General features: G+C 46.7%; 1 protein-coding gene across 1 annotated transcript in view; it reads left to right on the top strand.

Moving 5' to 3' along the window:
* The first annotated feature begins 7,437 nt into the window (after window positions 1-7,437).
* Window positions 7,438-25,474, top strand: part of MCUB (mitochondrial calcium uniporter dominant negative subunit beta) — an 83,669-nt gene continuing 65,632 nt past the window's right edge. Inside the window, exon 1 of the mRNA XM_070611754.1 lies at window positions 7,438-7,899. Within this exon, the coding sequence (XP_070467855.1) occupies window positions 7,804-7,899 (96 nt within the window). The 5' untranslated portion in view covers window positions 7,438-7,803. The remainder of the gene's footprint in view (window positions 7,900-25,474) is intronic.

Raw genomic sequence — 25,474 nt, 5'->3', positions numbered from 1 at the left:
GAATTTACTGGTCTCACCAAAACCTGTCCCCCCAAAGAGCAGCTGGCTTGAGAGAAAGGTCGAAGGTCCCACCGAAGACTCAGTTGCAGTGACTGTTGGTATACTGTCCTACAGGGTGAAGTATATGCTTTGAGTCTGCAACAAACGTTTTTTTCCCATCACTGAATACGCAGGTCTGAGAATCAAGATTGGAAGTGAGAGCACTCCCTCTTCACCTACTCGCAGAATTTTAAGGTCTTAGATCCCAAAGGAGAGATGCTTCCACCAGGGGACACAATAACTTTCCCACTGAATTGGAAGTTATGACTTCCATCTGGCCGTTTTGGACTTATACCAACAGCCGGAAGGGGATTGATCCTGATTGTGAAGGGGGATTAATTTGCTGCTGTCTAATGGGGCAGCGAGGACTAGATCGGGGACCCACAGGATTTTCCAGGGAGCCTCTGAATACTGTATGTTCAATTCTAACATTTAATGGAAAATTAACAGTGAGCCAGTAAAAGAAATCACTGATGACTCACATTCTTCAAAAATGAAGATTTCTGTCTTCCTCTAGGAAAAGAATGCCACCCAGCACTCTATACTGTGCTGAATAGATACTGCAAAACGATCTGAGAGATGTAGTGAGAGCAAATCTGATAGTGAAAAAGAACTCAGGTGTAACCCTGGATCTGTGACTCTGTATTAGATAAACTCTAATAGGAAACGTGGGTGTGAGAGCTAAACAGAACAAAGTTTGAATTCTAGTCCCTCCACTAGCTGGGTGACGTGGGGCAAGTCCCCAAACTTTTCTGAGCCTTAATACCCCTACTAGAGAGAATAATTCCGTGGTAAGAGTTTTGTAAGAATTACATGGAATGAAAGTGTCAAGTTTCCTGTGTAACCCCTGGCACCTCATAAGGACTCAGCAAACGGCAGTCAGTGTCTTGGTGAACAGCACCCCTGTAACAGCAGTAATGACCCTCCCGTTGAGCCTGCTCGTTGCCCTCATATCCCCAGTTTCAGTCTGCCTGACACCTACCAGTTTCTACCTTCACTGAAACTCTTCCCCACTTGAGACTAAGGACCAAACGTTTCAGTGCTGGCTACTGCCACCCTAACTGCCTTTTTCCTACAACAGATTATTTATTAGCCATGCCTCTATTTGCTTCAGATCATCCCGTACTGCTGGAAATACAGAAGCAACAATCTAAGTCCGTTACACCCCTGTACCATCAGACTTCAAAACTCAACACTCACCAGTGAGCCCTGACTGTTATGCTACGTTTTGTGTGGTATCAGGTTTTAACTTTCTACCTGATAATCTCTTTATTGGTAGAGAGTTATGACCTCTTCAGCCTCTGGGCCTTTGAGCACGCCGTTCCCTCTGCTAGAAATACATCTTGACCCTTCATTGCGCTGACTCCCATTCTTCTTCAGTTACTAGTGAGTACTGATGTCACTTTGACCCTCACCCCAAGCCTAGATGGGGTCTCGCTGCTATAGGGGCCCGTAAGCCCTGATGCTCTTCTTGTTATAACATTTATTCCACTTCATTTAATTACTTGTTCTCTTTAGCTTCTCCACTATGTTCTGTGTGGGCAAAAAACTCACCTTTCTCATTCATCACTCCATCACTAGAGCCTTGAACACCATCTGGCATACCGCCATGCACATACAACCAGAAGGGTGTGTGTTTGTATTAATCCCAAAGGTGGCTGCAATTTTAAACTTAGAATTCCTGCTTTATTTTTCACCCTTTAATTCACTCATTCATCAAATGTTTAAGAACCTACCGTGTGACAGGCACTGTTAGGTGATGGCTTTAGGGCAGTGAAGGAAACAGACAAGGTCCCTTCCATCATGGAGCTTGCATTCCGTTGGGGAGACAGATAAATAAATAAATAAATAAATAAATGTCAGGTGATGATTAAATGCTACGAAGAGAAATAAAGCAGAGTGAGGGCTGCAGGCAGGGAGTGGGGGTTAGTGTGGCCAAGCCCCTCTGCGAGGGCCCCGCGAGCGATGGGGAGGCCTTTGGGTTTCCCCCTGAAACAGCTGCAAAGCCTTTGAAGAGCTGTGAGCAGAGGAGGATGTACTCTGACCCTGACAGGAGGAGCCCAGCCAGCCTAGGGAAGTGGCTGAAGAGGCAAGGAGGAGGCAGTGAACAGTTTAGGAACGAATCGGCCCCTGGGCACGGTGTAGACGGGACGTGTGGATTAAGAGAACGTGAAATTTGGCAATTGACCCTGGCGGCTTGGACTAATCCTTACTTGATCATTCTTTTATTACTCTACTGGGTCCCATTTGCTAATATGTTATCTAGACTGTGTTTTATTTACTTTTATAAGATTGGTCTGTAGTTTGCTTTTGTAGTGTTTACTTGTTTAATTTTGTTATCAGCATTATGCTAGTTTCATTAAATGAGTTGGATAGCTTCCCATTTGTTTTGATGCTTTGGAACAATTTATATAAATTAGTTAAAATTTTGATAAATAAAGCAGTATTATCTCTTCTGGAAGTTTTGGTTGAGTGGCCCCTTAAGCCTCCAGGTTTGGGACATTTTCCCATGTAGATCATGACCCACTGTGTCCCTCTGTGGCTATTGATCTATTCAGGTTCTCCTTGTTGAGCCAAGTTTGGTCTTTATAGTTTTAACTTGATTGATAGAAGCAGTTATTATTGCAGGTTAGCTTTTTCCATCCTTTCTGTCGTGTGTGTGTATTCCTTCTTTCTTTTTCCCTGATCATTCTTGTTTCAGGTTTGCTAGTCATGGTGCCTTTTAAAAAACCTGACTTTTGGTTGTATTGACCCATTCTACTTTGGGGAGGTGGCTTCAGGAGACTGTCGGGGAAGTCTCACTCGTTTTCTGCCTTCACTTTTATCATTGCATTCCCACCACTTCCTTTAGGTTTATTTTTACTGCTGTTTTTCTAGCTTCTTGGATTGTAAGCTTAGTTTATTTTCAAACTTTCCTGTTTTCTAGTAAATGCATTTAGGACTATACATTTTCCTGAGTAGTGAAGGTTTTAATATTAAGTGCTTTCATTGCTATTTGGTTTTAAAATAGTTCTCAATTTCCACTTATTTCCGATGTAGTCCATGAATATTTGTAGGTGTGTTATTTAAATTCCAATAGTATGATGCTTTATCTTTTTGTTAATTTCTACTTTCATGAACATAGCTTATATGTTAGTAAGTTAAATTTTTTTTTTTGAGATTTCCTTTGCCTAATGTATAGTCATTATATTGTGAATCTTCCATATGTGTTCTCATTTGGGTACAAAGTTCTTTATGACTCATTGATAAAAATGAAGGCCCAGGACCTGGAGGCAGACTAGGGAAAGGATATCTTTCTCCAGTTACCACTAGAATTCAGTCAGAGGGGGCCTGCAGTCAGTGCTGCTGGCGTCTGCAGAGGATGGATGAGCAGCTGCTCAATTCACATGATTTCACAAGTAAGACCAGGGGACATAAACATAAAACTTCCTTTGTAAATAAACTTCCCTTCCCCATGACTGAGGCTGAATGCTTTGCCCTTGGGGGGCAAGCGGTACCATGACTACATAATCCAGCATCATCAGCAGTCAGCTTATCTGTGAGAAACTGACTCCTCAGATGGAAGGTGGTTTGAGGACACTAGTGAATAAGATCTGCAAAGGCAGGCTGTATGAACGACGATGGATGAAACTGGGGCCTACTCTTATGAGAAGCAAAGCATAGAGGCCGGCCCCGTGGCCGAGTGGTGAAGCTCACGCGCTCCACTTCAGCGGCCCAGGGTTTCGCCGGTTCGGATCCTGGGCAAGTACATGGCACCGCTCACCAGGTCATGCTGAGGCGGCATCCCACATGCCACAACTAGAAGGACCCACAACTAAAATATACAACTATTTACTGGGGGTGGGGGGGACGGTGGGGTTGGGGAGAAAAAGCAGGGGAAAAAAAAGGAAGTAAAGCACAAATCTGAGTGTTGATGTCCTCATAAAGGAGATGACACAGGGCTAAGATGAGGGTGAGGCCAGTGAGGCACTTGTCTGGGGCACACATTTAAAGGGGCACCAAAAACTCAGTCATTAAGATAAACACTATTTTAATGTAATATTTCTGAAAATAAAAATTAATGCAAAAAAATTCATGATGAACAGACTATGAAAATCCTAGATAAAGCTAGGATTTGCCCCTGCTCATCAACGATTCACCCTGGTTCTCCCTGTGGCTATGGGAAGGCCAGTGGTTCGATGATGTCAGAAGAGATAGGCAACGTAAGGTCAAGGTTATCCTGGGGAGTTGGAGTCCAAAAATCTTGGGGTCACAGTTATACAATTCCAGGCGTGAATTCTGACTCTATGACCTTAGATAAGTCACTTAAACTACTGAGCTCCAGCTTCTTCATCTGTAATAGGGAGCTAGTAATACTTATCCCACAAGCTTCCTGTAATGACGGAACAAGACGACGCAGAAAGCTTCTGCTGGACCACAGGGCATAGCCGGGTTTCGTGGAGCCTGAAGCTTATACAACTTGGGAGATCCACTTTAAGAAAACTAATAAAAAATTTGGAATACAAAATTGGCATGGTAATGAATATTTAGAGTGAGAAAATATCATAAATAACAGATTTTTTAAAAGCACAACACCTGGAAGAATAAAATATTTTAAAAAATTGCTTGCCTCTCTTCATCACTGTAATACATATTTTCTGACAGTTTTTTGGCTACATTCCCTTTTATCACCTTTTCATAGGACAAGAATGCTGTAATCCTTTCTGCAGAGAGAATAGAAAGGATAAGTGTCTTTTGTCTGGCATGTTGATTTGTTTTACATTGCTGACAGTTTAGAAGAGTGTCTCTCGGCTTTACCGCTCACTGCTGTAACATCATGTCCCTTCTTAGGATTGTTCTCAAATTTGGGAAAACGTCCATCAAGTGTTTTTCATATAGGAACTGTACTATTTGGGGGACTGTTCCGCAGACTAGCTTCTGGGTCCATTCAGTTCAAATGTCCTTTCTTTTTTACTAGCCGTGTGCTCCTGGTAACTTGGGGCGGGGGGTGGTCAGCAAACTGCTGCGAGAGAGCCTCTGGCCTCTGCAGATGGAGAGGCTTCCTGGGGACGCTCTGTCCACACCGTGGCTCAGCACACATAGGGGTTTTGGTGCACAACAAAGTTTACCACAAGGTATGGGAATGTCGGTGGGACAGAACAATTACGCCACGTGAGCTGGTTCCTAAAGGCGGCTTACATACACAGCCTTTTCACATTTCAATCTCTGATCTCCTTTTTCAGGAAAAAAATTTTTAACAGCTTTGTTGAGGTATAGTTTACGTACCATAGATTTCACTCATTTAAAGTGTACCAATGATTTTTAGCAAATTTACAGACAGGCAACAATCACCACAATCCAGTTTAGAGCATTTCCGTTCCCCCGGAAAGACTCCTCCTGCTTATTTGCATCGCTCCCAATTCCACCCCCAGCCCCCGGGCGACTACTTTCTGTCTGTATGGGTTTGCCTTTTCTGGACATGTTATATAAATGGAATCATACTGATTGTTCTAAAGGCCTCTCCTGTCCCTGTTTTGCATTTCTCTTCAGTCCTGAGGGCTCTGACCCGTACCCTGGAGCACCTGACACAGCACTTCCTGTTTCTGTGTATTGTTATCCTGCCTGTCTGTATCCACAGCTCCCAGACTTTTCCTCGTGTATGTTATAATTTGCTCTTGCAGTGTCTCTTCACTTCCATTAGCATAATTTCCTTTCTTTGTTGTTGGCTGAGTCTCTCCTTTGATGCAGGTGCTGTGCTGGGCATTGTGACACCAAGATTAACAAGGTCAAGGCCGGCCCCTGTGTTTGTAACCCAGCTGCAGAGCCAGACAGGAGCCATGTGAACAGTGCTGAGTGCTCCAGCAGAGCCAGGAACTAAGGGCCAGGGAGCGGTGGGGAGGACAACAATAGCATTTCTTGAGGACTCGGTGGCAGCAAACTTGATTTTGTGTCCACTCCAGGGCCCTTCACTCCATGAGCCTGGGGTTGTTTCCATATCTTTGTTATTGGAGAGGTGGGAACCCTTGTACACTGTTGGTGGGAATGTACAGCGGTACAGCCATTATGGAAAACACTACGGAGGTTCTTCAAAACATTAAAAATAGAACTACTGTAGATCCAGCTACTACTGGGTATACATCCAAAGGAAAGGGAATCAGTATCTCGAAAAGATATCTGGGGGCCAGCCAGCGGCGTACTGGTTGAGTTTGTGTACCCCACTTCGGTTGCCCAGGTTCAATCTTCCTCAAGCAAAGAGGAAGATGGATAACAGATGTTAGCTCAGGGCCAATGTTCCTCACCAAAAAACCCCCCCAAAAAACCCACAACACCCATATCTGCACTCCCATGTTCATTGTAGCATTATTTGCAACAGCCAAAATAAAATCTTTTCTTTCATTTGGAGCGCTAGCTAATAGAAGAAAGGACTCTGGTAAAGTAAAGTACCTTCCCATGTGGACTTAATGTCTAAAGTGTCACTATCTGTCCAGGGCAATTGCATTTTGAAATGTAGATACTAGTTAACAAACATGAATTGGTCTTTAATGGGGCCAAAGTTTTTGCTATCATAGACACCTCCATCGTTTTCAATAAAGAAAGGAGCTCATCAACAGGAGAGATTTGCCACTTGTTGCATTGACAGCTTTGACTTTTTTTTTTTTTTTGAGGAAGATTAGACCTGAGCTAACTACTGCCAATCCTCCTCTTTTTGCTGAGGAAGCCTGGCCCTGAGCTAACATCCGTGCCCATCTTCCTTTACTTTATATGTGGATGCACAGCATGGTGTGCCAGGTGGTGCCATGTCCACACCCAGGATTCGAACTGGCAAACCCCAGGCCACCAAGAAGCAGAACGTGTGAACTTAACCGCTGTGCCACTGGGCCGGCCCCACTTTGATTCTTTAACTCAAGCCTCTTACAGATTTAGTGAAGAAAAATATGGGATGCCCAACTAAATTGGAATTACAGATAAACAACAAATAATTTAGTATAAGCATACTCCAAATATTGCATTTTTAAAAAAGAATAGGTGTGACCCATGCAATATTTGGGACATACTTATACTAAAAAAATTATTTATCTAAAATTCAGATTTAACTTGGCATCCTGTATTTTATCTAGCGACTCCACTGTAAGTAAGCTAAGTGAAACGTTGGACTAGGTTGCTCTTAAAAAGTTTGTATTTGTTTGTTTTTATAAACAAAAAGTCTCCAAGACAAAGCCCTGTATTTCCCAGTTGTGGGGAAGCCTCAGTTCTGGTTCCTTAGCGCCTTCAATTAAAAACCTGCTTCAAAAGAGAAGCCAATTCGGCTGTGGGGGGGCTTGTCCCAGCGAGCTCCCGTGGGCCACCATCCAGTGAGCAGCAAACCTCCGCAGGGGTTGGCCTTGGGTGACCGTCTGGTGGCACCGCGCTCGCCAGTGAGCAGGGGACCGGGCCGCCCCGCCCGCAGCCCGCGCCCGGCTGACGCGCCGCTCCCTCCGTCCCGCTCCGTCCCGCTCCGTCCCGGAGACCGGCCGCCTCCCGGAGGCCCACGCCCCGCCCGCGTGGACGCAGCCGAGCAGCCGCGCTGCCCTCGAAGCCCCGACCCGGAGGGCGGTTCGCTCGCGCGCTCTTCCTTCTTTCTTTTTCGGTCGGAGGAGAGAAAAGCGCGTCGCGCCGGGCGTGCTCGGAGACGGGCGCGGGGACGGGGACACACCCTCCGGCCCGCCCGCCCTGCGCGGGGAGGAGGCGGCGCGCCCACGACCTCGGGCCTGGCCGCCGAGAACCGCGCAGCGCGGCGCCCGCAGGATGCTGTTCCCCAGGGGCGCCTGGCCGTGGCGCCCGCGCCTGCCGCCGCCCCCCGGAGCCCGGGCCCGAGCGCGCCCGCGGGGGCCGCCGCCGCAGGTAGGAGCGAGCCCGCGGCGGGGAAGTTTGCGGGGGGCGGCCCCGGGGGAGGAGCAGAGCGGCCTGGGCGCCGCGCGGGGGCCCACAGGTGGTGGCGGGGCCGCAGTCGCGGGTGCCTGGGTCCAGGGTCGGGGCGGCCCCAAGCCGAGAGGAGGACAGGCGCATCGCTCGGCCGCCTTGGGGAGCGGGGCCCCCGGGGCTGCGGCGGGAGGACCCGAGAGGCCGTGTCTCCGTCCCCACCGCGGGCGGAGTGGCGTCTCCACGCCGCTGCGCCGTCGGCCCGAGTGGCCGAGGGGGCGAGAAAGGATGGAGCCAGCAGACAGTGCCCCGGGGGCGCGCCGTCGCCGGGGCGAGAAATTCCGTCCTGAAATCCGCGAGCACCCCCTTTAAAGAGGGGAGGGAAACTCGCGTTCGGTCCCGAGACCCGAGAGGGTGGATCACGAGTGTGCGCTGGCGCTGGTGAGTAACGGCTGGCCCGACACGCTCGTCCGCGGCCCGCGCGCAGCCGTTGCTCGGAGGAGGAGGGGCGTGGACGGGCCCCGGGGCGCTCGGCGGGACCGGGACGGGCGGGGTGCAGCGGGCTCGCGACGGAGCCCCGCAGGCTGCCAGCCCGCCGAGGAGAGGCAGCCCTGGGAACGCGGCCTTCCAGGAGTGTGTGCCTGGGGAGGTGGTTCCGAGTTTTAGTTTGACGCCCGCCCCCCGCCAGCCCCCCGCCAGCATTAGATTAGTTTCAGGTTGCTAGAGAAAAGTGTATATTTCTACCTTTTAGCTGTGCGGTTTGAAAGAAAAGCAGAGAGTAAGCAGTGCCATCTTCTTGTCACTTTCACTTCCCGTTTCTCTTTCTCTCTCCCGCTATCTCAGGGCTTCTGAGATTGAAGGGATGGAGGAAATATTTAAATACATTTTTAAAATGCCTTCCCTGAATGTTTGAAAGAGAACGAGGAGGGGCATTTTGTTATTAATACCTAGGAAGAGGGGCAGGCTCCTTAAAATGTAAAATAATAGATTTATAGAGTAATCGGAGAGACAGGCTTTTTCCACTTTGTGAAATTGTCCTTTTATTAAAGTGTTGCACTTCACACTCAAAGATACACCAAACAGTAAAGCAGCGCAATGCAAGGAACCTCCTTCACCGTACACCAGTTAAACGTGAATGATTGATTCAGTTTTCTGTTAAAAACATTTACCACTTTGCGTCGAATTTTTATGGATTTCAATACTGGCTGCCCCTTCTCACATTATCAACTCCAAGGCCCTTTCTCCTTTTATCCCCTCCGATGCTCTCCAGAGTCCTGCCATGGCATGCCCCAGCCGGCATGTGGGTGCTCCTTCAGAGGGAGGAAATTACACGGTGGGCCTCATTAGGCCTAATTACAGGGGAGCAGTGGTTGGTACCTTCCCTCCAGGCAGTCATCTTAAGAAGGCTTACATGTGACTGTTTCTCATTTGCAGATTTTTGTAAGTCTTGAGCGTCCATGCTATTAAGTCAATTTACTGCACTTTAGAAGTGGAAATGCTTCCATCATTTCACTTGTCTGATAAGACACCCCCAAAAGAATAAAGACAAGCCTGCGAGTTTGCTTCTTAATGTGCTTTTTTGAAATTGTAACGTAAAGAAACAGATAGAAATATCCTGGCTGCTTAGGAGGTTTAGCTAGGAGTACGAAACCATTTTCTGCAAATCAAATTAACCGGCTGTGGGCACATTTTTCATTCTAAGGTCTCACTGTTTTGTGGTTGCCCCACTTGATATGAAAAGTCCTGTGGCTAAAGACAAGTATTATTTATATATATTTTTGCTGCAAACATTCAGTCTGCTCGAGCCTATGAAAGCAGCAGGAAAAAACACCAAACAATCCAGTGATGTTTACGATCTGACAGCTCATAAAATCCTAGCTTGCAAGGACTTGTCGTTAATAGTATCTTAAGTGAGTGTTCCCAATTGTATCTGGCCATTTCTGAAATTATGAGTGTGACTTATATAAGCATTTGGAAAATTTGAAAAATAGGCAGTTCTCATGCTTCACGTGGTAGGTGAGTAATTGTCTGCCAGTGTTTTGTGGGTGGAAAAAGAAAGTTTGTCAACATGGATGTGTTTAGTGCAACAGAGCTGCTTTTTAAGGAACACATGTGGTCTGCAGCATAAGCGAGCATGAGCATGAGATGAGTTGAGTTGCCTTTGGCCGAGGCATGGCCTGGTGTCCACGGTCACGTCCTGGTGCCAGCATCTCTGCTCGGCAGCAGCACGCTGGCACTGGCGGAGTGGTTGTCAGGGCAATCCCAGCTCCTGCTGGCCTTCGTGGTCTCCAGGACTCAGCTTGGAGTGATTCTGGTGCCTGGTGCCTTCTCTCTAACAGAAAGCCCTGGTCGGATGCCCTGTGCCTTTGGTCATTTGGGTTTTCTGCTGCTTGGTTTGAGAAACTGCCTGATGTGATTTCAGGCCCCAGCATAGCCTTGAGTCCCTGCATAAGCTATGTTTAAAACTTAAAGAAAGCAAGCGTACTTTGCAGAGAAGTTTAAGCATTGAGTGTGCTGTTGTTTTGAACTTCTAGAAACAAAGCATATACATGTTTTAGTCCCACCACAAGACGTGAATTTAGAAATCGTTGTTTTTATCTTGTGAATGTAATCAGCACGTCGTTCTTGTTCGACAGCTCCCGGCCGCTCTGCCTCTGGTGTTGGTGCTGGCGCACGTAGGTGGTTTCAGAGCCCTCTCCTGAGCAGAGCGCTGGTTGGATGCTGGTGATGGTCCTTATCCTAGAGGAAGGTCGTTGGGGCTTTCGTCTCAGAGCAATTCTAGCCCCGTTTGTCCATTAAATATTAAACATTACCACCTGCCCAGCACTTAGGTATTCGTGCTGGGGTTTTCTTTTTTTTTTTTAGATTTTAGTATTTATTGCAATTTAACAGTATTAATGCTGTTTTATAGCAAACTCTAGGCTCGGAAATCACTTTGTATCTTGGCAGAGAAATATTTGTTGCATGAGATCCCTGTGGAACTAAGGTAGAAAACCTGAGGCTCAAGTTTCGTTGATGTAATCGCTGTAGAAGCTGTGTGTTTGGGTCACAGACTAGAAGTAGGCAGCTGAGTCAGCTGGGGGTCGGCAGGTGCTGGGATGTCTGGGGGAGACCTGGCCCCGCCTGCATTTCCTGAACTTGGCTAAGCTGTTCAGGCCATTTGAGCCTGTTTTACCCCTTTTCAAACAGGGAGACTTGTCTGATTGGTCTCAAAAGCCCTTTCCATCTCTAAAATTGCCATTTTGTTACGTTACCAGGGGATGTAAATATACTATTGAGTAAAATATTGTCAGTGTCAGAATGGTGGTCTTAATGGTTGACAAAGCCTCTCTTTTTGATCTCAGGCAGTCGGTGAGTGACAGTTTTACCTGGTCATTGTAATATCTGTTTTCTCTTTAAAAACACATGGAAACTTATTTGATAGCATGAGCATGTCAGAATAGAGTAGGTTGTCTCACTTGAAAACTTCAATCTGTCATTACTGCTTTTTCATCTGAAATGTTGCGTCTTCAAGAGTGTCTAGCATCACAACACCACAACCATTATGTAGTAGACATCTCGAGCTTCTGCAGGCTGTGAACCAATGGCTGATGAAGCAAACAGCATCATCTCAGGCATACTCTGAAAGTATCTTCTTTTTTGAGCTCATTTAATTTACCACAGTATTAATTTTCCTATTTTTTTAAAACAAATACCAGCTCTCTGTTCTCTGAGTTGTTATTTTCCACACTGGCATACCTTGTACAAAACAGCCCTATGAAACATGGTGGTGTTAGAATTGCTGGGTTTCTCCTGAGCAGACGCAGGTTTATCGTACAGACAGTGAAGTGGACAGCCAGTGGTACTGTCCCTGTGCGCTGGCTGCCAGAAAGCTTAGGGTCAGGTTTTCCACCTTCTAACAAATGTGGCAGACCTTCTGACACGCATTTTACATACCTAACGTACTCATGGTTTCATCTCCTCTACCCTCATTTTTTCTTCCATTCATGTCATCACCCATTTTTCTTTAATGGGAAAAAGTGAAACATACATAAGGTTTTAAGAAATTTTGAAAATCAGCCCTTTGGTGTCTGTACAAATATGTTCTGAGTAGTTAAGTGTGGAAGGGTGGCAGACCAGTCTGTTCCTCGTCTGCGCAGTCTCCTTGGTGGTTCACCATAGAAAGCACACAATAAATACTGCTTGCGTTGTATTGAGTTGCTGCAAGAACCTAATTTTGAAGCTGTGGTTCTCTCTCTTTTGTTTGAGATGTCACTGGCGTATGCGGCTCTAGGAAGTGTGGGGGCACTGCAGTTGTGTTCTCCCCTCCCCTTTGCTGCTTGCTACCCCCAGCTGTCCTGCATCTTCCTCCCTCCTTACTACCTCCACCGGCCTCACCTCAGTTAAACTATAGTTTGGCTCAACTACCACGGCCTGTAAATCTCTTTCTTCTGAGTTTCTTATTTCATCAACTTATTAATGGTGTTATTTGATTTTACATCATTTTTACCTAGTTACACGTTCACCATAAAGCGAATAGAAGCATTGCAGTCCAGGCTTTCTGGTCTGGCAGCTCTTCTAGGGGATAATTAGATTTCCATCTAGGGTTCACAGTATTGGTGAGAAATGATGTATGAAATCTGCGCTGTCAACAAAGTCCATTGAAGAGACTTTGAATAGATTTGAGGACAAGAAGTAGGGAGCAGTGAAAAGAGAGGTGAGAGACAGAGCTGGAGTTGAAATTCCTATAGCCTGTGAGCAGAAACGAGAATGCAGGTAAGACATTGAACCGCCTATCAAGAAACTGATGGTGCACAAAGCTTGATTGTGGCAACTTCAGGGGGAAGAAGTCTTCGAGACTGGCAAGGGTCACCCCACAAGGAGGGATCCCGCCCGAGGCTCTTGGGCTGTTTACTAGATCAAGTAGATGGTTTGGTTTGTAAAACTGCCATGGGCCCGGGTGGTAATCCTATTAAATTCACCTCCACTGGGAACCCACAATTATTTTGTTGTAGTGGGCGTGTTTTCATAATAATGCATTGCTCGCATCACATTTCTCAGACCTAAAGATGAATTAGCTTATTTTCAGGCTCTTAGTAAATAATGGATGCACTGGACCTGGCTGGAGGCAGGAAGACGCTGTTGTTCTTTTTGACAGATCCTTGTTGTTTTTCTGACTCTGTGTGTGTATTTGTGTTTGTGTGGCTCTCCCTTTTGTTAAACTTTGTGTTTGGTGTTGGTATATGACTTTCCCTGGTAGGCTGAGTGGGATGTTTGAAGAGGGGATTTTAAAAGGTGCTGATGAATAAGCTGCTCTTTCTGCCGCTCAAGCAGCTGGAACCCAGCGAGTGTTTTTCTGAGAGACTGACTGTAATGTGACCATAAACCTGAAAAGACATTTGTTTTAGAAAATGTTTTGCAAACAGATCAGCACGGCCTGGCTCTCTCAGGCCTTGCCAGAGGATGTTCGTTGTGACGCTTATAGTCTGATAACTCATATGACTGCAGCTCTGCTTTGGGAATGTTTCAGATCCACTATAACCAAGCAGTTTTCCGTTTTCAGGAGAAAGTATGGTTTCTTTTGACCTTGTAAATACCCTTTTGTGGGTTTGTTATGAGTGAAACCAAGGTAAGCAAGCTTCAGCACATCAACCACAGTTGATCCAGGAACCATGCTCTGGCCTCGTCCCCCCAGTCGCACTTTCTGCTCCATACCTTGTGCACCCTGAAGTCCAGCCTGCTGGACTAAGACCGCCTCTCTCGGCTTGTCATGTACCTCGCCCCCAACTCTGCCCTCTGCCCGAGGAAGTCATGACGCTTCCTTTTCGCCCTCATGGCACCTGCGGCACTTCCTTCCTCCCTTCCTTCTACCGTGCATTGCGGTCGGCTGTGCTCGCATGGTCTTCCCACCTGCATTCTCCCAGCACTTTGTGGTCAGAACTGTTTTTCCTCTTCTCCAGCTGGCTCTGCCCTGCTACGGTGGGTGCATAACAACTGCCTGTTAGTAGAGGAATGAATGATGAAGGGCTGGATGATAAAGAACCGCCTGTTACATAGAGTTCCTTAATGCTGTGCTCGCCTCAGTCTCACCTCTTCTCCACTTAATCTAGCCAGGGGAGCCCTGCAGCGTTCTCATCTACTTTTTGTGCTATGAGCCTGGAATAATCGAAGTTTTTAAAAAATTAACCACAATAATCTCATATGCATTGTATTTTCTGTTAAAGGAAAGCAGTGGTCATAAATCATATTTTGGTTAATTGCTTTATTTCAGATATACCTTTGCATCAAGGTTTTTAAAGGACATAATTAACATAATTTAATGAAACGTACCCTCTGTAAGAACTACCTGGCATTGAAGTGTTTCCTGGGCTGTTGTAAAGTGTGGTGTCGATTTAGGAGGACCGTGTACGTGTGGAAAAGGCCGAGCTTCTCTGTGGACGAGGGCTTTTCTAAATGGGATTCTCACAGTGTGATCACATTGTTTTTAGACTTGTGAGGTGCTATTTTATGATTGCCAAAAATTATTAGTGTTAGTACTAAAAGTTCTATCATTAAAACTTAAATAATTTAAAACATTAATTTAAAAACTGATTATGAAAGTGTTTATTTGTAAGACAGGAGTCCTGGGCAAAATATAAAATTAACCTTTTGGAATATAAAGCCAGAAAAGGGACCTAATTTTTGACATTAGGAAGCACGTGGATCTTTTCCTGTAGCAATGCCTCCCTGCCGTTCTGGAGGCAGCGCGCGTTCTCTCCTTGGGAGACGGAGTCTCCAGGAGCAGGCCAGCATCTGCTGCTGCTGGTCCAGCGCCGGGGGCCAGGTACGGGAGGCCCCACAGGGTGCATAGCAAGCTTTGTTCAGATGCTGGATAGGGAACCCTGTACAGTGGTTGCCTTTTATCTGTTTAACTTGTACAGCCTGGAATCCAAGGTCTTTGAGTGTGAATAGGGTCTTCTTATAAATCTGGAAGGTTCGTGCAGGGACCGTGGCCTTTGTCCCAGTATTTCTGGCCTTTCGGGGCAGGCTGGATGAACAGGATGGTCTCAGAGGTTCTGGCTGCTTCAGAGCCTCGGCTGCTGCTTCTGCTGCTCCCACCCTTACCGACTCCAAGCTGGTTCTGGCTTGAGTCCTAAAAATGTTTTAGCTGGAAGTTGGCTTCCATTTCTCCCATCCTGGTTAGGCTGGTCTGTCCTGAGATGTATTTACCACCTGTCAGCTCTCGGTCTTTCACTGCGAAGTCCTGCTCTGTAGTGTTTTGATTGCCCATATTTCCCTTGCCCTGAGAGGGGGTTTTGCCTTTTATCTAAGCCCCGAGATCTCAGTGGAGGAGTTTGGGTGGTTCATGCTGTGTCTGCAAGCTCCCACAGAAGGTCCTTAAACGTTACGTGGAAGATAAGGTGCCTGCATGTAAGATAGAGATGTGTTCTTTCACCAGTTGGCCCATGAGGGTCAAATACATATCAGAGACAAATACTAAAAGAATTCAGAGACAGAGCATCATTAGAGATTGAAGAGATGAGAAGCGGTGAGATTTCAGCTAATCTCTCAGCGGGTTAAGGGTTTAGTGGACATACAGGATTTGGGGTGGGAAGAAAGGGCATGAGCAGAGTGGGGTCGGAAAGGGGTTTGGGGGTCTAGTGAGCACTCTGATCAGACAGGAGGAGGTAGCTCTGTGAGGTGTGGTCCTTGATGTGGCTCACATTAGAGTTTTAGACATCATATTAAAATCTTGTAGGAATTATGTTTATTAAATTAAACTGTGTGTCACAAACTGATATCCTGCAGAACAGTGTTTCCTGGGATGTTAATAGATGTTCCAGAAAAACAAATTCTCTGTTCTTATATATTTGAATAATTCTGGCCCAAACCATACCAAGTTAAGTGAACTCCTTTACTACAAACTTGTGGGACCTTTACTTTGTGAATGGGCGTTGGGACCATCTGAGGGTGGGAAAGAGGTTGATCGCAGACCTCTTTTATTCCACAGCCTTCCTAATAACTTCTTCCAGAATAGTGGTCCACAGAATACAACTCGGGAGACACTGTGTTAAAAAATTAAATTGGGGATGGATTATGTTGAAAGTTTGTGAAACCCTGCTCCTTCCTAGCCTGTGTCCTCAGGCATAGCTAATCCTGCCACTCTGGCTCTGGTATCTCAGACCATTCCTAAATGCCGCGTTCTTCAGCTTTCTTTCCAGCCAGCATGTGACCAAGTTCTGGATATCTCACATGACACGGAAACGCAACTTCTAGTTTGCATTCTTAATTAGGAAACTAATTTCTCTTTTCTACCTTTTTCTCCTGTGGGCTGGAGACGCCCACGTGGAAAGGATGAGCCAGCCCCGACCTTGTGGAGGTGTACAACCCTCTAGATGATGGCAGAACCACTAGATAGAAGGGGCTTGGATCTTAATGTTGTCTTACTCGCCCTCAACTGCCTACCTACTAGAATGGCAGACATCTCTCTGACTTGAGTCCCGTGTATTTTTAGGTCTTTGTTACAGCAGCTTAGCTAAAGCTTGTGCCTTATCATGTCCACTGGAGGACCAGCCCAGCCAGAGGCCTCTGAATGGAGAGATTAAAGCAGAAGAGGAGAGACGTTATGAGACGGATGCTATTGCAGGCTCTCAGGAAGCAATACGGTAGAAGTCCCAAGCACGGCAACCCATGGTTGGCACCTGCAATGGAGGAACAGCCGATACATAGGTGTAATAGTGTGTTTTGTAGGGCAAGACAGTTTACCTCATGCTGTCTGCACCCGTTGTAGTCCGAGTTCAAAGTCCAGCTTGGACTTTACCACTTCCATAAATAATAGCTTTCCTAATTACTGGGTAGAAATCGTTTTTCCTTCCTACATCTGCCTGTAGTTCACTCATTTTACTACTCATTTGGTATTTGCACATTTCCTGGTGTTAGGGCTTTTTGTGTGTCTGTCTTACCAGCATGCCTGCCTCCCCCCATGAATGTTCTCTCTCTCTGTACATTGCAATTCCTGAAGAGCGGGTACCACATCTTTTATATCTTTGGGCGTACATATCTTTGTGTTTCTTATTCTGGTAGTACAGGTGCTGGTAGTGGTGCTAAGTGAATGAGGTGTGAGAAGATAGCTTCCATTGTCTTTATGAGAAATGATGTTGGTCTATACCAGCTGTTGGTAAACTCCTCCTGTCAAGGTCCAGATTTTAAGCTTTGCAGCCTGTGGTCTCTGTCACAGCTACTCAACTCTGCATTGTAGTGTGAAAAACAGTCATGGACAATACATAAATGGATGGATGTAACTGTGTTCCAATAAACTGTATTTACAAAAATGGCAGTAGGCCGGAATTGGCCCATAGGCTGTAGATCGCCAATCCCTGGTCTGTAGGCTCTCTCTACCAAGATTTGGCAGTAGTAACAGAGATACTGTTGTAGAAGATGAGTCTGCATCTGGCATCGAGTGTATGCACAGTGAGACGAGATACGTGAGTACATTAAGAAGGACCAATCGCGATGTCGTGGTTATTGTACATGGAGCTGGAATGACAGACACTGGTAAATGGAAAAGCAAGAGGATGCATGTGAAGATGTCCAGGGATTTCAGCAGGTCAGGGTTATACCTAACCATGAGGCTGCGGTGCCTGGCAGCTGTGAGAGAAGGAAGAGGATGGGGCAGCTGGGCCTAAGATAATGAGTTGCTGTCTGGAGTCAGGGGAAGATTCAGAGTCCAGTGGTGAGTTCTGATTCTTGTGTGCAAGGTGACACGATGAGTGAAGACTTGGGCAAGGATGTTCAAGAGGCTGTGTGTTGGCCCAGGCGTTTATGCCATAGGTTTATTTCTCTTTGGGATTGTCATTAAACCATGGGTTCCATTTGTCTTTCATCTGAACCCAGGATTAGAACTTACAGTCGGGATGTATATGCTTTTCCTTCCCCAAACCCTTTTTTTAGAATGAATTTTCTTTTGTCACTGTTGGTTAGAGTAAGCTATGTTGCTGAAACAAAAACCCCAACAATCATTAAACTTCTGTATTTTTTTTTTTTAAGATTTTATTTTTTCCTTTTTCTCCCCAAAGCCCCCCAGTACATAGTTGTGTATTCTTCGTTGTGGGTTCTTCTAGTTGTGGCATGTGGGACGCTGCCTCAGCGTGGTCTGATGAGCAGTGCCACGTCCGTGCCCAGGATTCGAACTAACGAAACACTGGGCCACCTGCTGCGGAGTACGCGAACTTAACCACTCGGCCACGGGGCCAGCCCCATAAACTCCTGTATTTTTTAAGCTGATTTTTGCTCCCAGAAAACGGTTCTGAGGTGAACCTTTTTTTTTTTTCTCTCTTCTTCTCCCCAAAGCCCCCCAGTACATAGTTGTATATTCTAGTTATAGGTCCTTCTGGTTGTGCTGTGTGGGACGCCGCCTCAGCATGGCCTGATGAGCAGTGCTAGGTCCACGCCTAGGATCCAAACTAGTGAAAGCTGAGGCCACTGAAGCAGAGCCTGTGAACTTAACCACTTGGCCGTGGGGCCGGCCCCTGAGGTGAACTTTTCAGGTCACTGGTAGCTCTGCTCCACACAGTCATTCAGGGACCTAAGCTGACCAGTTCCTCTGTCATCTTCAACATATGGACTCCGTAGTGAAAGGAGCATAGGAGGTTTTTTTAAGGCCTGCAAGGTGTTGTGGGCTAGACCTGGAGATGTGACAGAACACGTGTGCTCATGTTTCGTTGACTGTTTGATTAAATCTGTCAGTTGGCCACACTGAGCTGCACGGGGGCTGAGAGCCGTGGTCCTGGCTGGGCGCCACAGTCCAGCTGAAACTTGCTTGCTGTGGAAGAAGGGAGGGTGGATGTTAGTGGACGTTTAGCGGTTTCTGCTGCATTCTCCTTGGCCAGAAACGGGACAGTTTTGCTTTCTGTGGGCACTGAATTTGCCAGGCTCTATTGAGCTTCATTTCTATGGGTTCCTCAGCAATAGATGTTTACAGGGAAACTTTATTTCTCCCTAGAAAACTTGAAACGGTGGGAATTCAGCATTTTAAATTTGCGCTCGAACAGGAACATTTGACGCCTCCTTGGGTTCATTATAAGCTGCCCTCGGGCAGTAACCTAATAGAAAGGCTGTAGTCCCACGTGTACACTCGGCACTCAGGAAGGGAGAGAAATAGATTCTAACGGTTCATTAGGACTGGAAGCCAGAATTCAAGTTTATGCGATGACACCTGATAAGGAGGAAAGTCTAGTTGAGAAAAGACGCTGACAATATGGGTTTGAGGAAGGACTTCCTTAAAGGAGGAATTGTGGTGATTAAAAGATAAAGGAGCAACAGTAGAAGTTATAAAAGTATCATGCGTATCTTTCATATGAATTTAGTGGCATTTTGTAGTCTAGCCTGTTATAAATGTGGTCGGAATAAATGAACCCTCCCCTAGAGACTTAGGGTGGCTGGAAGATGCCCACTAACTGTGTCTTAGAGTAAGAGGTCTTAGTATGTGACGTAAGACTGACACGGGTCCTCTGCAGCTCAGAGCGTCTTCAGAAGGAGACGTATTAATATGACCTTCTGGAAGGCCTGCTCGCCACATACTTTACTTAATCACATCTTTTTGGCTTATAAACAGGCTTTTTAATTTTCATTTCAGGCTAGGGTATCACTATTGATCAGTCTGAGATGCCTTCCTTTCGTGGATTTTGAGATATTAGAAATGTTTTCCTTTCCCAGTGCTTTTCATGTATTTCCGTATAATGATTTTTTTACATCATGAAATGGCTAGATTGCCAGAGATGCCTACACAGTCCTTGAACTCGGACACTATGTTTAATTGTCCACAAAACATTAATAAGGCTTCACTGAAAGAACTGTCCAAGAGCTGTTTTATATATTTGTGATATATAATAAATAGAATTGGAAATATATAATATTATTATTGCTGATATGAACATATTAAGATATTATGAACTGTGCCTGTGCCTGGCAATGTCAAAACATAAAAGATCGTCCTAGGTCCTGTGGAGTCATCTTTTCTGGAGGCTTCTTATTCTCATTTCATACCACAGCAGATTAATCTGGGCTTAGTAGGTGTGTATCAACCACTACTTTAAGAGAAGTAGAAGAAAACCAATTTAGCAGTGCTAGAAGAAGGCAAAGTCTCCCTTAATGGGGAAAAAAGTACAGGATGAGTAAATCCTGGCTTTGTAGTTGGTTGTGTGCAAAGCATCTAGGAGTTCCAGTGGGCCCACAAGCCATCTATGAAGGCTGGGTTTCCAGAACACTCGTGTGGCTCCTGGCTGAAGGAAAGTGGGGCATCTCGGTCCCAGCGTGTGATGGTCCCCTGACGCCGTGTCACTTGTCAGACTGCATCGGGGCATCGTGTGTTGTTACTGGGGCAGTACTTTAGAAGGGATGCTGACGGGCTGGTGGGGAGAGAGCTGCCTCTGGAAGGCGATCAAGATGTTGAGGATTTATATAGCAGATGATGAAAGGGGCCGGATATTTTTAATCTGGTGAACAGAAGACAAAGAAGAAGCAACACACTTGTTTTCAAATATCTGAGAAGGTATCACGTGAAAGAAAGTTGTCATCTGGTGTTGCTTCAGAGCAAGGAAATCACTCCTAAGATTGGGCATAATAGGTAGGCAGAGTTCGGCTCCGTTTAAGAGGTTGTTTGTGTATATTCTGGCTGTTCCCAACAGATGGACTGCCTCTTAAAGTACAGGACTCTTAAGTTACTGGAAGAAGTCAGGCGGAAGCTAGAGAAGGACGCCCAGCACAGGAGCCTGGTGCCAGAAGCGTCTGTGCTGTGGCAGCCTGCTCAGTGAACACACCACAGCCAGGAGGCAAAACCCTTTTTCCTCCATCCGTGTCTCTCCAGTGCCCCTACTGACAAAACTTTTGTGCCAACCAGCAGAGGAAAAATACTTAAAAGGCCCAGACCCATCTTCACAGAGAAGTCAGACAGGCTGCCTTCGGAGCTCGCAGGCAGGTGAGGACCCACAGCGGAGGGAGGAGGCAGACCTGTGCAGTCCTTGGAGGTGGCAGCTGCACTCACGGGCGTGGCCGCCGGGGGCTGAGGGTGGGACGCGAGACAGGGGCCAGACCGAGTGGGCACTGGGAAGGGAGAGGTGATTCTGAATACAGTACTGTAGTCTAGAAATCCCAGAAATCAGGAAAGCAGCCCTTGACTGTGCCAGGAGCGGAGATTCCAAATGAAAGGGGATCAGGTAAGACAGAGTAATCCCAAAACATGATATGAGACTTTTAAGTGCGCGAGGACGTCAGACTGCGTAGATAGGAAGATTAAGGGGTGGGCTACTGAGAAGCCAGGAAGTAGGCTTGAGAAGGGGTAGTTGGGACCTGGATCAGGTCCAGGTGAAGGGGGAGGTCAGCTGAGGTGACCTCTAAGGTTCCTTTCGTCGCTGATGTTCTGTGGGGTCCCATAGGTACACAGTCTTTGATACCTATCACAAAGTCAGAAACCGCTGGAGTCTGGAGATTGTTATCAATCACAGCTAAATCCGCTGTGTTGACACAAATGATCCATAACCAACCTATAAATCAAAATTGGGGTGAGTTTATTATGAGCCACGGTGAGGATTATAACCCGGGAAGGCTTTAGAAGGCGTTCCGGAGAAGCATGGGTTTCAATACAGTGTTACATCTTTTTAGAGCAAAGAAGATACATTACATGCACCCAGGATACTTTTTCATCAAAATTTCAGAGGTATTCAGTTGCAGATTATCAGGTCGACCTGACCACGATGTCAGGAAAGGGACTAATCCGGCCTTGGCAATAGGGCGAGGAGGGGAAGTATGATTCTTACCTTAAGAGAGTGCATTCTTTACTTCATGGTTAAGCAGATGGACAATGTATGTTTGATAGGCCATAAATCAGCCTTTTTAGTTCAAGCCGAATCAGTTTTGAACTCAAATAGTTGTCCTGTATACCTCAATATGTGACAGTCTCTTGTCAACTGCTGTGCATCCTTTGATGACCCCTTACCATCTGCCATCCCCACCAAGAAGCAGCTTTGGGTTGTTTATAGCATAATAACTAGCTAATTGGGCTTGTGTTTTAGCCTTTTATTTATACGATATTCTTTCTGTAAAGGTTTGGGTTGAGAACATTTGCTGTGAGGTTTTGCCTGGAGGTGACACAGGAACCCCTGTCCCTCTGGGCTGAGCGCTTACAGCCCTTCTTTGCAGGTGAAATTCACTTTATGATGAATCCAGCCCGTTTCATTTAATTAGTTTATTCCATTTAGTGTGAGTGTGCCACCCTTTAATTAGCGAAGTCTGAACTTGCGCCAGTGACTAAGCATTGTCATCAGCAGTTGTTGCGCCTGCAATTATGTGGAGACGTCAGGGTGGCTCTCTTGGAGAGAAATGCTCTTACCTGACTGTAACTTTGGAACTGAACTCGGATGAACTAGCTTAATATTTATAATTATCTTGCTTATTTAAAGCTGTTAGACGTTAGGCAAGGTCTTTCATAGGCACAACAGTGCCTTTAAAATGACTATTCTGTTTTAGTGTGGCGATGTTCTTGGTTTTGAGACTAGAAAACACCTTTGTGGTCTCCGCAGTCTCTTTTTCTGGTAACTTCCCCCCTCTTAAATACGTGGCTCCGGCAGAACTGGCCCTCCCAGGAGGACGAGACTGCATTCACGGGCCCCTCACGGGGGTTTGGAGTCGTCCGGGCTCGCGGCTCTGCTGGCCGCTCTTTCGAAGAGCGGAGTCGGGCGCTTGGAGCTGTGGGGTAATGATCCCTTTCCACCGTGGGGACCAGGAAGCAGTGAACATTATTGTGTAGTGATAAAGCAGAATGATGCTGATGTGCGGAGAAAAGGGAAAGAAATAGGGATCAAGAGGACTTCCTAACCTCGAGGTGGCATGCCAGCCCCTGGCGCTAGTCCCGTCCCGAGTCCCTGTGGGATCCTTCCACTGAGGGCCATGAGAGACACCTGTGTCCTTAGAGCGGGCTCATTCTTGCTTAAGCTAAGTCGAGTCAGTGTTTGTTTCTTTCATCCAGATAGCAAATATATATGAAGATCATTCAAACTTAGAAGACAAACACTAAGATCTCTGTGGAGAAATGGGTAAAAGGGCATAGTGATTCTCAGCAAAGGAAATTGACCGTGCCTAATAAACGTACGAAAAAGTGTCATTCATAGTCAAAGAAGTGCAAAAACAGCAGTGCAGTACAGACCATTTTCCTTTTTTTTTTTAACCTATCAAATTGGCAAAGAAAAACACATACTCCACGTGCGGAGCGAGTCATGATGTGGGCGCTCTTCTGGACGCCGGTGAGCGTGTCCAGGGATTGTGCGAGGCCCGGTGCCGACAGGAGGGGACTGCGGCGGGTGACACAGAGACCGCTCACAGCCGCGTGGCGCGGGGACCCGCCGGGGATGGCGCGGGGACCGGGCTAGTGGTGGGGTGTGTGTGTCGCGGACGGTGGACCTGAGGCCACCTCGTGGAGAGCAGGGACCCTGAGTCGGAGGACCAGCCAGATCGCCGTCAGAAGTTATTTCCTTATTGTTCCTTTAAGCATTAACATTCATTAAAACTGAAATCGCACGATTCTCAGCCTTACGGGTCCAGGTTAAGACTTGAGGCGCTTTCTGCAATCATTTCCGGTGGCGAAGCCTCGCTGGCCTGCCCGTTTTCGTCCGAGCCCGACTCCCTCGGTCTGGTGGAGCCCGCAGCTCCTCCGCAGCGTGCGCCGGGCCCCCTCGCTGCGCCCCGCCCCGGGGTGGCCGCCCCAGGACGCCGCTGGCGGGTCAGCGGGTGAAGCGGCCGGGGCGCGCGGGCCGTCGCCTGTCAGGCCTGCGCTCGCGGGGGCTCGTGCGCTTCGCTGTTGAGGAGTCTTCTCTCTCACCTTGAGAAACGTTATGAGGGGATCTTTCCAGGCTTCGATTGTGCCGATTCGGTGGACGAGGCGCGTCCAACACTGCTAACACTCGATGGTTTCCTCCTCGGAAACGGACGCCTGAGGGGTGTGAGAGCCCCGAGACGGAACCTCAGTACCCACGAGGATGACCGCGCCGCCCTTCCGAGGAAACTTGTTTATGAGGTGAAAGTAGAACGTTGCCTAAAACCACTTGTAAAGGTCTCCACATAAATAAACCGCTGAGTAAAGTTCCAAATAAACTGCTTTTTTCCAAGAGAAATAATTGGCTTTCAAAAGAGGAAATTAAGTTAATTAACATCAAATTCACTAAAAGGAACCTTAATTCTTTGCAAAGTCAGTCGGTGGTCAACTGACTTCAGAATAATCCAAAAATATTGGGCAATGAACTTCAAAAGGCAGCTGGGTCAGCGTCCGGTTTTGTAGCAAGATTGTAAAGTCGTACATAGCTGCCTCCTGTCACTCAAAACCAGTCTCTCCTGCCCCCAAAGAAAATAGTCCAGTGTCTTAAATTTTAAAGTTATTCTCTTAAATTAAATGCTCATAAAATAACATAAGGTAAAATACTTTCTGAAATCTGAATTTCAAGATGGTTGATGTATGAAAATGTGATAACTCACCAAGAGTAAGTTACTACCCGTGCGTCTGCAGAGCCCTTCCTGCACACGCGGCCTCTGCTTCCTCTGCAGCCCTGTCGAGCCGTCCTGCTCTCTTCTGCGTGGAGCACTGAGGCCCAGAAAGGCTGACTCGTGAGTCCCACAGGGAGCTGGTATGAGCCAGGACGTAAATCCGGGTCCTTTGATGATGAATGCCACGCGTTGAGTGAACTGCACTGCCCCAGTTTCCTCCTCTCCCTCTCTCTCAGAGCACAGAAGTAATAAACTCGACTGGGGCAAACCCCAAGATTAATCCCGAGGAGGAAGTTCTCTTGATTCCTGGATGGTACAAGTGAATAAGACAAGCAGCGGCTTGCTGTTTGAAGGTACTCGATTTTCCTCTCCTTCCATTTGGCTATGAGGACGCTGCCTGTTGGGGTCCCGCCCCTCGTTCCTTCACAGCCCCGCTGTCTGTGCTGGCTTGGCTTTGCGTGGTAGGATGCCACTGAACGCCAAGTCCACTGTGTTTATTGTTGTTGGTTATATTCCACACAGCATCGATTTCCCCATGATTTGTGATGTTCCCTGAGGTCAGGGGCCAGGTGTGGTGCTTTGCTTTGTATGTGGAAGTGCCTGGTTCTGGATTAGAAACTCAAAGTGTGGGGTTGTTTCTGTTTTTCCTCCACAGCATATTTTAGTTGTTGAGATTCTGATTAAACCTCACATTTAAAGCAAAGCAGGACCCCCACGTAGAGTTGTGCAGGTTTTGTACTTACTCAGGGACCCTACATCTGAGAGGTACATTCACGTGTAGACATTGTGCATGGGTAAATTTGTGATGCTTTTCTGACAAATGGCCACTAACATATCTGGGGAAGGGGAGCTGACTTTTAAATTCACTCAAAGGCAACTATGAGTCAGTGCAGAAATCCTGACCCTGGCACCTGGAAGAGATGTGTGTATTCTAGTCAACTTTAAATTTGTTCAGAGATTGAGTCAAAATAAAAATGATACTTAAAATTGAACTGAAAATGGCAATTAAATGAGAGAAGAAATAACCAAATCCCCATAAAGGAACATAAAACTTTATTTTATTTTTATT

This window comes from Equus przewalskii, chromosome 2, assembly GCF_037783145.1.
Source record: "Equus przewalskii isolate Varuska chromosome 2, EquPr2, whole genome shotgun sequence".
In the NCBI taxonomy this organism is placed as follows: domain Eukaryota; kingdom Metazoa; phylum Chordata; class Mammalia; order Perissodactyla; family Equidae; genus Equus; species Equus przewalskii.
This window is presented reverse-complemented; position numbering and strand designations above follow the sequence as displayed.